The sequence below is a fragment of the Caloenas nicobarica genome, chromosome 4, assembly GCF_036013445.1.
Source record: "Caloenas nicobarica isolate bCalNic1 chromosome 4, bCalNic1.hap1, whole genome shotgun sequence".
Classification (NCBI taxonomy): Eukaryota; Metazoa; Chordata; class Aves; order Columbiformes; family Columbidae; genus Caloenas; species Caloenas nicobarica.
Genome location: NC_088248.1, coordinates 70549079 through 70565135, shown reverse-complemented (window position 1 = coordinate 70565135; position 16057 = coordinate 70549079). Strand labels below are relative to the sequence as shown.

At 38.6% G+C, this 16057-nt stretch overlaps 1 protein-coding gene across 9 annotated transcripts in view; it reads left to right on the top strand.

Annotated features, from left to right (window-relative positions):
- The window catches only part of NSD2 (nuclear receptor binding SET domain protein 2), a 102490-nt gene extending 86925 nt beyond the window's left edge, over positions 1-15565 (top strand). For 4 of the 9 annotated variants that reach the window (XM_065634925.1, XM_065634926.1, XM_065634923.1 and 1 more), the window contains 13 exons: positions 195-326; positions 1382-1505; positions 2545-2745; positions 3432-3611; positions 4643-4799; positions 5512-5717; positions 6160-6263; positions 6521-6790; positions 6887-7003; positions 8766-8907; positions 9292-9398; positions 11041-11245; positions 12126-15565. In XM_065634925.1, the coding sequence (XP_065490997.1) occupies positions 195-326; positions 1382-1505; positions 2545-2745; positions 3432-3611; positions 4643-4799; positions 5512-5717; positions 6160-6263; positions 6521-6790; positions 6887-7003; positions 8766-8907; positions 9292-9398; positions 11041-11245; positions 12126-12394 (2214 nt within the window). In that variant the 3' untranslated portion in view covers positions 12395-15565. The other 5 variants (XM_065634927.1, XM_065634928.1, XR_010606183.1 and 2 more) reach the window with 5 other exon arrangements.
- Positions 15566-16057: the final 492 nt, after the last annotated feature.

Sequence of the window (16057 nt, the reverse complement as noted above, 5' to 3'; positions counted from 1 at the left end):
TGTTCTGGCTGCTGTTGGTTTGGTGAAGGTGATTGTTATATAGTCCTGTTCATGAGACTTCCACAAATGCATATTCTGGGTTTAATCAAGCTTCGTGTAAAGGTGGGGGAAACAAAACTGAAAGTGTGCCTAAATCTGGTAATCTGAATTGCAGCCTGTTTGCGATTTCTCTAACATGTCTGTTTAATCTTCAGATCTCTGATGGCCAAGGAGATGAGCGGTCAGAGTCTCCCTATGAAAGTGCTGATGAAACTCAGACCGAAGTGTCTATATCATCCAAAAAATCTGAGCGAGGAGCAGGAACAAAAAAAGAATATGTGTGTCAGGTGAGAGATGGCAGCTGGGGCAGCAAGCCATGTTTTCGGGGCGTTCCTAGAAAAGGTCTTTTTAAATAAGAAAATGACAATGTTAAGCCAGAAACAGGTTTATTGTGTGTGTCTGAGATGTCTGTTAGTGATGAGGGCGCTGTGCCAGTAAATGTAATTCTTTATTCCTAATTTTTTTTTTTCTTGACCTCCAATAAGTGACTTAGGCTTTCTGCTTGCGTTTCCAGATCTGTAAGATAAGCACAATTTGCACCTCAGAATAATAAATGCATGAGTGTTGCCAGGTAACTAACTAAATGAGGGAGGAGAGCTGCTCGCTCACCTGTTAATGAAGAGGAGCAAGTAAAACCCCGTGGGTTTTGTGCGTCTGCGTGCAGCAGGGATCATGACGGTGCGTTGATAGCAGCGTGCGTGTGGCATGCTAATTGGAAGCAAAAAGCTTCCTCAAACTATTCTAGAAGAGTTCTTAGATTATTAAATGATACCTCAATACAAATGGACAGATCCGATTTGTTTGCACGAGACTGGGCAAGCAGTTATATTTCTTGTATGTAGTGGTGATGAGGTTGTATCTATCTCTAAGTGTTGGCTAATCCCTTAAATTATGCCAGCATTATTGTTCGGTTCATTTTTAGTTATGCGTGTGTCATTGCTAACCACTCGGACATAGAAGTATCATTATGCCACCTAGATTAATTTCCTTTTGCCAAGGAAAAGGAAAATAAGGATGCTTTTTAACCCTACTCAGATGCATCAGTGTGCTCGAGGAAAATTTCTTAAAGCTTTTTTTCTTTTCCTTTTTTCTGTCAGATTGTATTTACTCATGAACCATGGTTCTATGAGAGATATTTCTAGCGGTTTAATGACTATTACCCGTTTTGACTGGAAGCCAGGGTGTGTGATGATACTTGTAAAATTATCTTTCACTTGTTAAATCTGATTTCAACAACAGGAAAAGAGATTCTGAGGAGCAATAAATGAAAAGGAATAAAGAAAACAGTTTTTTTCCACATATGAACTTTTCTTTAACATTCAATGCCTTTGTGTTGTAAAAGCTGTGTGAAAAAACAGGTGATCTCCTACTGTGTGAAGGACTTTGCTATCGAGCTTTTCATGTAAGCTGCCTTGGGCTCTCGGGAAGACCAGGAGGAAAATTCATTTGTAGTGAATGTACATCAGGCAAGTTTGTCCCTTTCTGTTAATTAAAAAAAAAAAAAATAGTTGTAGTTTTCCCATACGTTGTTCTAGGAAATCCTCCTGGACAGAGTATGTATCTCTGGAGAAACCATATTTATCCTTTGGTGCCTCACAGGGTGGGAGTTCATATAGTACCATTAAGTGTGCCACGTTTTAGAAAGCTCACTCTGTTTTCAGTGAGAACTGTCTTGCAATTTGGCTGATTTAGTCTGAATGCCATTGCCTTAATAATTACAGAATATTTGCTCTCTGAGTACAATTACAAATTAGATTTAAAGTCTGTCACAAAGACTTAAGAAATCCTAGGGAAAAAAAGCAGCAAGTGAAACGTTTTAAGTCCTTTTTTCAGTCCTTTGTGTGTCTATATCAATCTTTTGCTTTTCCTATTAAAAGACTACCTTATTGCTATTAATTTCATTTGCTTTTAATCTTATAATAACTGCTTGGAAGTTCTTAATCTCAAAACTTTATGTAAAAAGATTTGCGTTCTTGCTCATAAGCTCAGTTCAGTACACGTTGGTAAACCTTGTTGGAACGAGCCTGCTTCAAAACAAAGCTGTTCCAAGCAGTCCAGGGAGAAGATTAGAGGGTGTTTGTCTTTGGTTTGTGGACCTGCTTCAAATTTCACAGGATCACGGACAGCCCATCATCCTGTATCATTGCTTGCAAAAAAAAAAAACAAAACCATCATAATAATAATAAAATTCACAGTCATCCTGACATACTGGGGCTTATAAATAAGAACGTAAAAGCAGATCGGTGAGGCTTTGGGTTTTGTGTACACTTGAACTGTAGTAGGTCTGCATTGTGACTTTATTTTATCTGTGTCTGAGCAGATGAGTATTTAACACTAAAGAGTTAAAGTAAATAGATTGCTGCATCAAATAATAGAATTTGATTTGAGTTTGTAAAACAAACAAAAGCAACTCCCCCATGCGTAACAAAAGCTCACAACAGGAGCATTTTAAATTCACATGTTTGGATGAAAAATGAGTTACATTTTTATTGCTTTTGCCACTAGGTGTGCATACCTGTTTTGTGTGTAAAGAGAGAAAGGCAGATGTGAAACGCTGTGTCGTATCCCACTGCGGAAAATTCTACCATGAAGCTTGTGTGAAAAAATTTCATCTTACTGTGTTTGAGAACAGGGGGTTTCGATGTCCTCTCCACAGCTGCCTGAGTTGTCATGTTAGTAACCCCTCACATCCACGGATTTCAAAAGGTAGTTACGTTTTTATGACTGATGAATTAAGTCTGTTGATGGTATGTTAAGGTAAGGAATCTGTCCATTTAATAGCTGCAAACTGTAATTTTTCAGGCATGCATGGAGTATTGATTGATTCAGATTTTAAAAAAAAAATCGAATAATTTTTAGTCAATGTTAGTATTTACCTTGTTTGTGTGTTTGGGGTTTTAAATATATATATATGTAACAGTAGCTTTCAATTATCTATAGTTAACCATGTTTTCTTCTCAAGAGAGAATGAAATCTGGAATGCATATATGATGAGGAGAGACAGGCTGAGCAGAGTGAGGGCAGGACCTGTGAACACACGAATCCTGCAGCAAAGCGCGACGGATGTGGAGACATCGGATTCTGTGCATAATTTCAGCTTTGGGCTGCATCCGCAGACAAAATTGCATGACTGAGGAAAGCTTGTCTGCCCTGGTGTGCATAGCTAAAGCCTTCACATTTAAATATAGTGCTTTAAACTCAGTGTAGGGTTCTTTAAAAACCTTTGTTAACTCAGTATTGTTGCTGTAATAAATGCAAACGTGCAGACTTTGAAAACACAATTGATTTTTGTGTGTGTGTGTATATTAGGCTACCTCAATACCACCATTTTTTATCTCAAATAATAAATCAGTGTTGTTCAAAAATAACATGGCAGTGTTCTGCTCTGCTAGGAAAGATGATGCGTTGTGTTCGCTGTCCTGTTGCATACCATGCTGGAGACGTGTGCATTGCTGCGGGATGTGCAGTCATCGCTTCCAACAGCATTGTTTGTACCAACCATTTCACTGCCATGAAAGGAAAAAGTCATCATGCGCATGTCAATGTGAGCTGGTGCTTTGTGTGTTCCAAAGGTAAACTGATGGAAAACTCTTTCGTAATGCAGCATCAGAACGTTTTGTTCTTCAGTTGAAATTTTATTTTACCAATCTGTTTATAGAAATTTATTGGAAATGTGGCATATTTAATTAGGCTCCACTAGGTATTGAAATAACTTCAGGTCGGCTTGTGCTGCTTCAAGTTTTTGAGTATCCTTTTTTTTGCAGATATAATTTATTAAAGAACATTTTTACTTGGACTTTGTCCAGCAACCAGAAGCCTGATTTAATTCTTTACCAGAGACACGTAATGAGAAGCATTTCTCTGTTTTTTCCCCTGTGTTCAATATACTAAAGCTCTCTGTGTTTGTTTATTGCTAATATGTAATTTTAAAACATAAATATTTTAAGAGTGGCTTTTAGTTTAGCAGCAGACGGCAAATTGAATCAGTATTAGTTGTTGCTGGAAGTGCCACTAATTAAGGGTGTTTTGCTTTATGTTGTACAATAATTTCATTTCTTATTGAGACGCACAAAGTGCATAGTGCTGATTAAACTGTAGCAGTGAAACTTTACCTGATCTGTTAACAAATTTACATGCAGCGTAGCAGCTTTTAAGCTGCAGCCAACTTTCCACTTGATAATTCATGGAATAGACTAACAACCTCATTCCCTCTCCCCCCAGGAAAAACGTATAGTGAAATATTAATATATTAATATATATTAATATATATTAAACTACGTTAAATATATTGTAGTCATTAAAGTAAAATGAAGTAATTATAATTTGCAGTGCATTATTCTGGCTTTTTTATTACTAGCTTGCTTGTTATTTTGTATGTATTGCTAATCTGAGTCTGCCAGGCATTCAAATTAGTGAGGACCTTTTGGGTTTTGTACACAACTAAACAATATGTATTTGTTACAGGCCAGCATGTTTTAACCACTTATTTTCTAACTGAGCCCACCACATCTGTATCGCTCTGCTTTGAACCTGCTTGGAATGCAAAACTTTTATTCTTGTCTTGATGTTTTTCAGCCTTTTAAATTTTTTTTTCTGTCTGAAGGAGGCAGCTTGTTGTGCTGCGAGTCGTGTCCGGCAGCGTTTCACCCAGACTGTCTGAACATCGAAATGCCCGACGGGAGTTGGTACTGCAACGACTGCAGGGCGGGGAAGAAGCTCCATTTCCAGGATATTATTTGGGTTAAACTGGGAAATTACAGGTCTGATGAATGGATTTATTTTGTTTTACAGTACCGGCATGTTTAATTAAGGATCATACAATTGATTGTTTCTGTAGGCCGGCCTTACTGCACAGAGTGAACTAGGGACCCCATCTCTTTGCAAAGCTTCAAGTTCAGAGACTTGTAGCTTTGCTGTTGCTCTTGGCCCAGACATTAACCCTTCCAGGACTCTCTGTAGTCTTCTGACATCTGCTTCCAGCCTGTGAACCTTCAACCCCTTTTGTTTTAGAGATCTCTTCAAATAATGAAGCTGGTGTCACTTGTAATTGGCTAAATTACTGCCTTGCAGGCTGGGAGATAAGTCAGTCAGGTTGTTAGTGGTTTACACTTCACTGAGATTTGAGTGAGATAGAGGTGGGTGGGGTTTATCTGAGGAAGCATTAATAGATATTATCACTGTCTCTTGATCTTTGACAACTGCAGTGATTGCAGACCTTGTTAAAGATAGTGGTTTTGCTAACCAGATGCGAGGAGCTTTATGCTTATCTTGCAGGCAGATTTGAGCGTCGGGCTTTCCTTTTCTAGTCCTGTATTGTTGCCTAGTGAGTGGGGAGAGGAAAGGATTTTAAACCCCCTTGGATCATGGAAATAATAATCGATTACTGCTGTTTAGGGGAATTTTGTTAAACTGTCTCTTGCAGAAAGAGCTCAACTAAAATGCTATATATTTTTTTTTGTACTTCTGTGCTAGATGGTGGCCTGCAGAAGTTTGCCATCCGAAAAATGTTCCCCCAAATATACAGAAAATGAAGCATGAAATCGGAGAATTTCCTGTGTTTTTCTTTGGTTCTAAGGATTACTATTGGACACACCAAGCGCGGGTGTTCCCCTATATGGAGGGTGACAGGGGGAGTAGATACCAGGGGATCAAAGGAATTGGAAAAGTCTTCAAAAATGGTACATAGTTAAAAGTAAACAAAAATAATAATGTGATATGCATGCTTTACTTTCTTCACACATAGCCTGGGACCTGGTTTTGTACATTTGCTTTGCAATACTGAATTTTAAAACTTGGTTTAGTGTCCTGGGCAGCAGTCACTATTACTAACTTAGAATGAAAGCATTATTTTCATGGCTTGTAAAAGACCAGCATCTAATTGGAATTATTTCTGATGATTTTTGCTTTCTGGAAAGGAAATTATGAGTGTAAATGGGAGATGGACAGAGTAGAATTGATAGATACAATTGATACTCCAGAAGCATTGTTTGCAAGAAAATGGAATGATGGGTCTAGGAAGCAGAAGATGATTCTTTGTTTAACACACATGGGAATGTGCAAGTCGGCTTGGGGGAGTAATCCTCTTTCTAGCATTTCCGTTGATACAACTCTCTTCTTTAGCTTTGCAAGAAGCTGAAGCTCGATTTCGAGAAATAAAGCTACAGCGAGAAGCCAAAGAAACCCAAGAAAGCGAACGTAAACCTCCACCATACAAGCATATTAAGGTAAAGTTTGAGGGAATTACTCTGGATACTCAAAGGTTTAAGCCAGCACTGGAGAAGAAGAGCAGAGTGATGGGGTGGGGAGGAGAGGTCGTGATGATGTTCTGCTAATTTTGCTTTTAGAGTCATGAGATGATGAAATTTTGCATCCATTGGAACATCCAGTGTTGCAAAACCAAATTAGTAACCACTGTAATAACTCTCAAAATAAATTCAAATGTTTTAAAGTGATGCTTGAACTATTTTAATGTATTATTCAGGTGAATAAACCTTGTGGTAAAGTACAGATATATACTGCTGACATTTCTGAGATTCCCAAGTGCAACTGCAAACCCACAGATGAAAACCCTTGTGGCTTTGACTCTGAGTGCCTCAATCGGATGCTGATGTACGAATGCCACCCACAAGTTTGTCCAGCCGGAGAACGGTGCCAAAACCAGTGCTTTACGAAACGTCAATACCCCGAGACAAAGATCATCAAAACCGACGGGAAAGGCTGGGGTCTGGTCGCTAAGAGGGATATTAAAAAGGTAAAAATCATTCTTGCCTGGCAAAAAAATCAGTGGCTCACGATGCTGTTTGTGGGTTTGGTATATACTTTACTAGTGATACCTGGTGTCTTTCAGGGGGAGTTTGTGAATGAGTATGTCGGTGAGCTGATTGATGAAGAGGAGTGTATGGCACGAATCAAATATGCACACGAAAATGACATTACCCACTTCTATATGCTAACGATTGATAAGGTAGAGTATTTTACATGTTTCTCCATTATTTAATTATAACATTATTTGGATCTCTTTTCCTTCTGTTGGTCACCTGCTACCTTTGATGTTCCACAGTTTCATATATTTGCAATGTTCTGTCTTCTGTGCCTGCTTGCTCCATAATGCATCTCATTAGTTCTAGCTGTGTAATGTAATAAAGTATATATTAAGGTTTATGAATTGTGCTTTGTTGCTCGAAATCAAGTACAGAAAAAGAATTTCTCTTTCTAGTCTTAAAGGGAAGTATGAAGTTTTGGCAAATAGTAATGATACAGTTGAAAGAATTACTGTTAGCAATCCTTTTACTAAAATTTCAACAATAACAAAAAAAATTCTCACTTGAGAGTAGTGTGGAATATAGTTAAGGCTGTGTCCTATATTAGGCATTGGATCCTTTTTGCAGTAATCTGGCCCTTCTTTTGTTTATATCAAAACTAGGCTTGTGCTTTTGTAGAAGCTCTTTTCTGAAAGCACTGTCTGCATTAGTAGCCAGCCAGTGCTCCACAAATTGATTCTGCAGCAAATTAATCCAGCAGATTAAATAACACCAGAAATTAATCCAGCATCTGTGGTTCTCTTTGCACACCTCTGAGTATTTTGTTCATGAGAAGGTGAAAGAACCTGGAAAGTAGGGAGTATTGATTATATATATTATACTGCTTCAGTCCCCAAACAGCTACTTAGGAGAAAAACAAGAGCTGGCTGTCAGTCCTGCATATTTTTTCAGTGCTAATCACTTTTTTTTCCCCAACGTGGTCCTGCTCTGTATTTCCACAGCTACTGTTTTCATTAGTCCTGTAACTGAGGAGTTCCTGCACAGGAGTTATCACCCGAGAATGAAGAAACCGTGTTCCTTTGAAGTTTCTCACTCCTTTACTAAACTGGCACACGATGTCAGTGTGTTAAATATCTGAACTGAGCATGTATTTGACTCTTGCTGTAGTTAATAAATGGTCATTGTGGTTCTATCTTTCAAAAATCCCCATGCTATTATGAGGCTGAGCTGCACATGCAGTTGGAGTGGCTGGATGTACGTGCACATAGTCGTGACAACCATAGGTGTGCATTACAGAAATGAGTTAGAAGGAAACTCTATTATAATATTTCATAAATAAGCAAAGCTTTCTTAAGCAGCTCTGCAAAGAAACACAGTTCTGGCTGTTTCAAGACTTCGTTTTATTTTGTTAATGTCTGTTATGGTGGAGATAGAAACTAAAAGGCAATTGTGTGTAGGGATGGGGTTTTTTAGTTTACCAAGAGCTTGGTTTTGTTTAAACTAGACTGAATTGGGGAAAGCAAGCTGGTGAGAAACTGGTAATCTCTTCAAGTAATCATCTGGTGACTTGGTAAATACCATAAAGCACAATATTTGTAAATGCATCACAGCTTTGTGAATGCAAAGTAAAGGGTAAATGGATCGAGTTTGATTTTAGGGGCTTTTGGGAGGGAGAGGGTTCTTACCATGCCCACCACAGTGCTCACAAGATCACTTGTCCTGCCACGTGGCTGAGATGAGTTCTGGGGCAATGTGAGCAAGATCAGAGTATTGCTTTGGGAGTGTCCCGTTCCAGGCCACATGAGACACTACAGTTTTCAATACAACACGTTTGCTTGTGTGCTTCTGGGTAGCAACACCATGGCTGTTTTGAATGCAACCACTGAAATAATTTATGGAATTTTTTTTTTTTTTTTGGTGAGGCGGGATAAAAAACATTCATTCTGTTGCTGGTTTGATCTCCAGGACCGTATTATTGATGCTGGCCCCAAAGGAAACTATTCTCGTTTTATGAATCACAGCTGCCAACCAAATTGTGAAACTCTAAAATGGACGGTAAATGGAGACACTCGTGTCGGCCTGTTTGCTGTGTGCGATATTCCTGCAGGTATACCAATTTGTTTTGGTTTAATTCCCTACGTTAAATCTTTTGCACGGTTATGAGTGGGACAGTCATGGCTTAACTGAACCAGTGCAAATATTTTTGTAATAGTGTCAAACGACACTACTGTATCTTTTCTTCAAGAGACAATGATAAATTCAAGGAGTACAGCAAGAAGAATGTTTAAAAATATATATGTTCTGGTTTGTGTACACACATGCACGGACACACACGTATATCTATATATATCTATAGCTATGATAACAGATCACCAAGCAAGTACAAAACCAGAAGATAGATAATGAAAGCTTTCTTTTTTTTGTAATAATGGTGATAAATTTCACTATCTTGTCCTTCATAATGAAAAAGGGTATGTCTTATCTCACTCAGGGACGGAGCTGACTTTTAATTACAACCTTGACTGTCTGGGCAATGAAAAAACAGTCTGCAAATGTGGTGCCCCAAACTGCAGTGGATTTCTTGGGGACAGACCAAAGGCAAGTACTATATCAAGAGATTTTAGGGTGCCTTGTCTACCAGCCTTGTTTTTAATTTTGGGGTATGTGTTGATGCACCAGTTCTGGTTTATGATAAGGGTTAGTGCTGCTTGAACAGATGCTGGCTGTCCTCTGAGGAGAAATATTACTGTTTCTCTTGCTGGGAAGATGGAAACATTCTTTTGCCAAACATAACCTTGGTGCTAAAGAATACATTTTTATGCTGTAATAGTACAACAGGTGATGATGCTTTTAGGAACGCCCTAAAATATTGTCTTCTATGAGAAATTAATTAGTTTGGGTCCAGAATGAGAAACATAGCTAGGTACTGGCGCTAGCTTCTGGAATCAATAGCATATTAAAAAAGGGGTTGTGGCAGGAATAACCTTCACAGTCCCATTTGAAGTATGGAGAGGGGAAGGGTTGTGGGAGCTAGGAACTGACTGAAAATGAGCCTGACCGTAGTCAGTGCGATTATTCTGACATTGCAGTTTATATTTCCCCCATCTAAACCTTAAAATATGATTATTTTGTTAAGATTTGTTAAAAAAAAATTCAGTTGAACAGAATACTAAAAAAAATGTGAGCTTGGAATGAGGAAAAAATGATAGCAAATTACATCGAGAAATGACCAGTATGATTCGTGTCAGGTTAATTTAAAACCTGTAATCCAGCAGAAGCTGATGGGGCTTCCTGTAGGGCTGGCATTAGGAGTGAAAGGGAAGGCACAAGTACATTCCCAAGAGAAGAAAAGAAAGAAAAATCTCACCTGTGGATGCAGAAAGGCTGCACCTTCACATGGTCCTTCACACTGCTCAGTGTCAGGCACTTCAGAGGGTGGACTTAAAACCTCCAGAATTCAGATAGCTGGTTTTTGTTAAGGGATCAGCTTAAGCGGGATTTCACTTAAGCTTGTGATCAATTTACACAGACAGCCATGAAGAAATGAAATGTTATAGTTCAGTTTTGCAGGGCTGTCTGCATTGGTAGATAGAGTGGGCTAATTTTAAAGAAAGTAGGTACTGATTACTGGGGCATGAGGGAGGGAAGGATGTTGGAAAAACATCCGGAATTAATTTTAGGTAATTTGGTGAAGGAGAGTTGAAGTGCAAGCAGCAAAATGTCAGACTGAAACAGGGATATGGTTTGGTATATTCTTTCTAGCATTATAAGCACAGCTACAGTTCCTGAAATTCTGCTGTCTGTTCCTCAAAGAGAAATAGAGACTGGTTTTAGTAATTCCAGCATGAGTATACACAACTGGAAGAGAAAAATTAATATTGAAGTGATTGGTGGTGCAAGAACAAAATGGGGGTAGAAGAGCCGCAAGTAGATTGGACTGGAAATCGGAAAGGCCTTTTTTCAGTCACAAGAAGGTGGAAGAGCTTTCCAGTAGGAAGGGATTGTAAGGACAAGATCAAGTATCAAGATTACTTTTCAGGATGGCTAGTGTGTTTGTTTGTTTGTTTGTTTGTTTGTTTAATCAACACAGACAGGTACAATGAGGCACTGGGCAGGTCTGCACCAACTCAACTTTTGGCCGTGTGCACAGTCTGCCAGGCATGCCAATAGTTTTGCTAGTCTGTGTAATATTTCTCCTTTGCAAAACTGGCATTTACAGATTTGCTTCTTACTCTTTTAGAATTCTTCCACTAATGCCTCAGAAGAAAAAGGCAAAAAGACCAAAAAGAGAACACGAAGACGCAGAATGAAAAATGAAGGGAAGAAAGAATCTGAAGACGATTGTTTCCGTTGTGGTGATGGAGGCCAGCTGGTATTGTGCGACAGAAAATCTTGTACTAAAGCTTATCATCTCTCCTGCCTCGGTTTGGTGAAACGTCCTTTCGGTGAGTCGGTTTGCCTCTTCAGCTTGTGGGAATAACTAACTTGTGCAGGTACCTGATTTATTGCACCGAAGCCTTGTCAAGAATGTCATCTTGAAAGCACCTTTTGTACGGCGAGAGCTTTCATGCATCATGTAGGAGTACGGAGACAAAAACTGATGGTCTTTCTCCTGCTTCTCTGGCAAAATGAGCCTTTTGTTTTACCAATGTAGGTAGTTGAGTGCATCACTTGGTAGAAGCACTGTGGCCCTGTCACAGGGAAGTTAATTATATCTAAAAAAATGCATGAAACCAGTTGAGTTCAAGCCAAAAGAATAGCAGCAGCATCTGGAACAAGGCGAGTGGGAAAACGTTAAGGGCAGCAGACGTGAAGTTGCAGTTCCAGGTACCAGAGGAGTTCCAGTCAGCCATGTGAGGTGAGATATGAAGAAGCGAAGCAGGCAAAGCCTGGTACCCAGAAACAAGTGAAACAATGGCTGGTAAAATCTGCTGGGGCACAACAGCGTCTGTAGGTAAAGCACACCAGCCGTCTCTGAGGAAAACTTGCAACAAACAGGTGAGCAGCTGACTGGACGTTTGGATATTCTACCAGCCTGCAAGCTCTGTAAGATGCTATTGAGTAAAGCCTGAGTAATTTTTGCTAGCTGGAGCTGACTGCTGCATTTAAACGAGAGGATGTCAAGTCTGCTGCTGACTGCTGTCAGTTGAGCTTTAAAAGTATGATGTAGCATTTTGATTTTTGAGATTAGCCACGGTAGTTGCTGTCTCATCGTGCTTTGTCAGGGAAGTCGTGCATTCTTCAACTGCTAAAACATGAAACTTCTGTAAAAAGCAACGACATGTTTTACTCCCCCACTAATGCATTCTTTGTTTTTGACCCCAGGGAAGTGGGAGTGTCCTTGGCACCACTGTGATGTCTGTGGCAAACCCTCTGTTTCGTTCTGCCACTTCTGCCCAAATTCCTTCTGCAAGGAACACCAAGACGGGACAGTACTAAACTCTATGTTGAATGGACAATTATGCTGCTCTGAACATGTTCTCGGGGTGGATTCGGTTGAAACTCAGAAGACTGAGAAACCCCGCAAAAAACTGAACAAGTTGAAGCCTAAGAGAAAGCAGAGGAACAGATGGATGAGAGCTGAATGCAAATAGTCATGGACTGCAGTTTCTACTGCCAACACTATCTTGTAGATAAGTTGTGAATATGACCAGGGAAGGACACAATTTTACATATATTCTGTAAAGGTTACATGGGGGGGATTTTTTTGTTTTGTTTTGTTTTTATAAATCCACTGAGCCAACCACAGCAGTCTTCTGCTGCCTCTGCACTGATAACGAACTGCATAGTTCAGAAAATTTCAGGACAAACCAAACTTATTACTCAGCATTACAGTTACACTTGAATTATGACGAATGTAAAAGGTTCCCTCCAAAGTACTGTCAGGTTGGAGGTAGGTTAAAATCAAAGCAGGTAGGCGTAAACATAGATTTTTGAGATATAGTATTTGTCAGCCAACAGATGTTTAAAATAGTATATCCTTGAAAGAAGTTATTAGCTCTCAAGTCCTTTTAAGTAAGAAACGGCTTGGTATGTGGTCCCACTGAGATTTGCTTGCCTTGTGTGTTTTTGAGCAAGTGCTTGAATGCCATTCACCGTCCGGGTGCGTATCTCGCTATAACCACACCCGTAACTATTTGTATGTGCTCTGATAAAATAGCTCTCCAATGATTCTCAAACAAACATGTTTTTAAATATCCTTCCACCAAGAAATATAGCGCGTGGTGGGAAAGGCACACCCTGTACCAGAGAGTGGGAAGAGATTTTTTTCTATAGTGTTTTTTCCTGTGTTTCGTTCCAGCAAAATAGAAGTGACTTGGTCTTGCAGAGCTGTACAAGTCTGGATTTAGAGGGACATTGTCTTGCAATCTAGGCCACATACTCTAGGATTTATGTGTCCTAATAAAAATAAATCTTACAAAACCTATTATTTGAAAGAATTACTTGATTTTTTTTTTTCTTTAATGTCAAGTAAAGCGCAGAGGCCAACATTTCCTTGGAATGCTTGGAGTCCAAGCATTACAAGTTTGTGATAATGCAAAAAATGGCCAACAAGGAACAAAAAAAAAAAAAACAAAACAAACATGAATGAAACAGAAGGTGAAACTTGACTAACGTGCAAAAACTAAATCCAAAACAACAAATTAAAATAGATTTTTTTTTTTTAAGAAGTGTGTAAGGAACAGTTTTAATTTGAAATTTAGCCCGACTCTGTTTCTTTGCTAAAGTTTGTATAAAACTGGCTACTTGACTTGGCAGACTGCTTAAAATCATTCTTTACTTTTTTGGGAGCTCTGCTCTTGACTGTCTTATCGCCACCGTGTTGAGTCAGCAAAGCTGCTTTGAATTCTTTGCTCCCGTTAGGTCCTCACACTTGCAGCGAGATAAATATACAGGATTTAGTATTGATGGAAATAATATTAGAACTAGGAAAAAACGGTAAAGAAAAATGTCTTTACTTGTTTTCTTCCCAGTGCGTGTCACTGATGTGCGATTGGGCCGTGTTACAAATTAAGTTTTGACTTGTGCCGTTGTTCTCTAGCCTGTGTAAACACAATGTGCGCCTTCATGTCCATTAGTGATTTGTGTATGTTCTAGCTTAGTTTGCCTTTAATAGTGCAGAAACTCTGTGTAGCCCTTTTGAAAATGAAGCCTTGCTATTTCATGAAAGTGTATTTTTTTTTTTTTTTTCCCCCAGAGTATTTCTTCAAGGTATGATTGCAGATTTAGATTTGGAATTATTGAAATCCCCATTTGTTCCCAACGTGTAAAAACTTTGATTTTACTAGAAGATATTAATTGAAAGAGGTTTTAAATGTAGCATTGCCCTATCCTGAAGTCTTTGTTTTCTATTTTGTGACCAAACAACTGCTTTGTTCTTTTAATCGGTTTTTATAAACACTGTTGGAAAGGTAATTTTTTTCAAATAATTTTGAAAAAATAGCACAGTTCAAAACAGGGGGAAGTGTTACACGTTAGCATTTTTTTAAAGTGGTATGCCAAGCCTTGCACTCAAGTTAAAAATCAGGATTTCTTAATTGATTTTGAAGGAAACTTTTCCTCTATTATAGATATTTGTTACACCAGGACTGAAGCATAGGCCTGTGCCTGAAATCAAACCCAAAAAATGGTACTATGTGTGTTTCTCTAATATTGGGTTTTAAGGGGAGGAAAGTGAGATCAGGTAGTAAAGCAGAAAGATTTTCCTCATCGCTTTTAAACAAAATGAAGGAATTTCATGTCATTGGGACCATTCTTTGGATACTATACCATGTAAGGAAGGCTTTCTAAGAATACCTTTAAATAAGTTATTATAAAACCATACCTTCACATTCCATTGCTTTTATAATTTGTTAATTTTTTCAGTTGTTCCGCCGCTTTTTTTTCCCTTCTTCACATCTAGGTGTACCAGCTCTGGCACCCAGGAACAGTTTTGCCCCAGGTCCCAAGAGACAGGAAAATGGAAAACCACCTTTTTTGTATCTGTCTGTGGGTAAATAAAAGACTTTGGCGTTCAAAGCAATCCCTCTCGGTGCTCTTTTCCTAACGTTAAATTTACACCAACAGATCTTAGCGAGTGGCTGTTTTGACTTTCTGCTTCTTGCTACCTCTTCTCTACCCTTCACTTCTCGACTCTTTGGGCCAGCGAAGGCTTTTGGCACCGGGACTGCAAACTGGGAGTTTGCTTTTGAGTTGCTGGGAATTCGTTCCTTCTGATCGCATCCTTTGCAGACTCATCTTTAAAAGAAACGCGGATCATGTTCTCCCTTGATATGTACTGACCATGAGCTCGGCTCCGCCACTCAGGTGGTGATCCGGTAGAATTTTAGTTTCTGAATCAGGAAAAGTGGGTTTTAGGTGGCTTTTAATGAAGGCTTCTGTACCTTACTCTGCAGCACTGGGAAATTAGGCTGAAGTTTTGTTAAAAAAAACAAAAAAAACAAAGACAAAACAAAAGTTGTTTCACTATTTTCCTTCCCCTACTGTTCAAATACTCTCGAGAAATTAAGCTTCCTCATGATACTTTTTAGCATTCAGCAACTTAAAAGATTTTCTGTTAGAAGTACATCTAAATAACATCTAAGTATGGCATATTATGTGACATTAAATTATGTTCTTAGTGTCTTGCCCATCAAAACAGAAAGACACCTTCTTATTTTTTTTTTTCCAGCAAACTCTTCAAAGCTGGTATATACATGATAGACAAATTCAGAACTTGTTGTTCTTTTATCACATGAGCAAGCATGGAAACACTTTTCAGTTGAATATGTTAGATGTATTTTCGTACAATCTAGGAAGAATAATCAAATTAAATGTCTGTTCAATAGCTTTGTGTTCATGGTCAGTGTTTAGTTTTGGTCTGGTTTGGGTTTTTTAAATTTTATTTTAATTACTTGGAAAAGCAGAATATCTTGAAAGATGTATGAATGGGATTTTTCCACATCGAGTCACATTATTCCTTGTCTGACTGCTTGAGAAACTTCAGTGTCTTATTAAATATTAAAATTTATTCCTAGTTATTTAAGAAGTTACTTTGTTGTTGTTGTTGTAAAATGCCTTTATATAGTTATTTTTGCACCATTTCTTTTTCTTTAAAGAAAGAAAAATGATACTAAGCAAGCATGGTTTGGTAGTGAGGGAACTGGACGTTGTTCTTTCATTGTGAAAACTTACACCCCAAGGCTTCCTAAGAGACTCCATGGAAATAACGTTTTAAGCTTATATGGAGGTGATAATGATTGTGCTTTGGCTTGTTT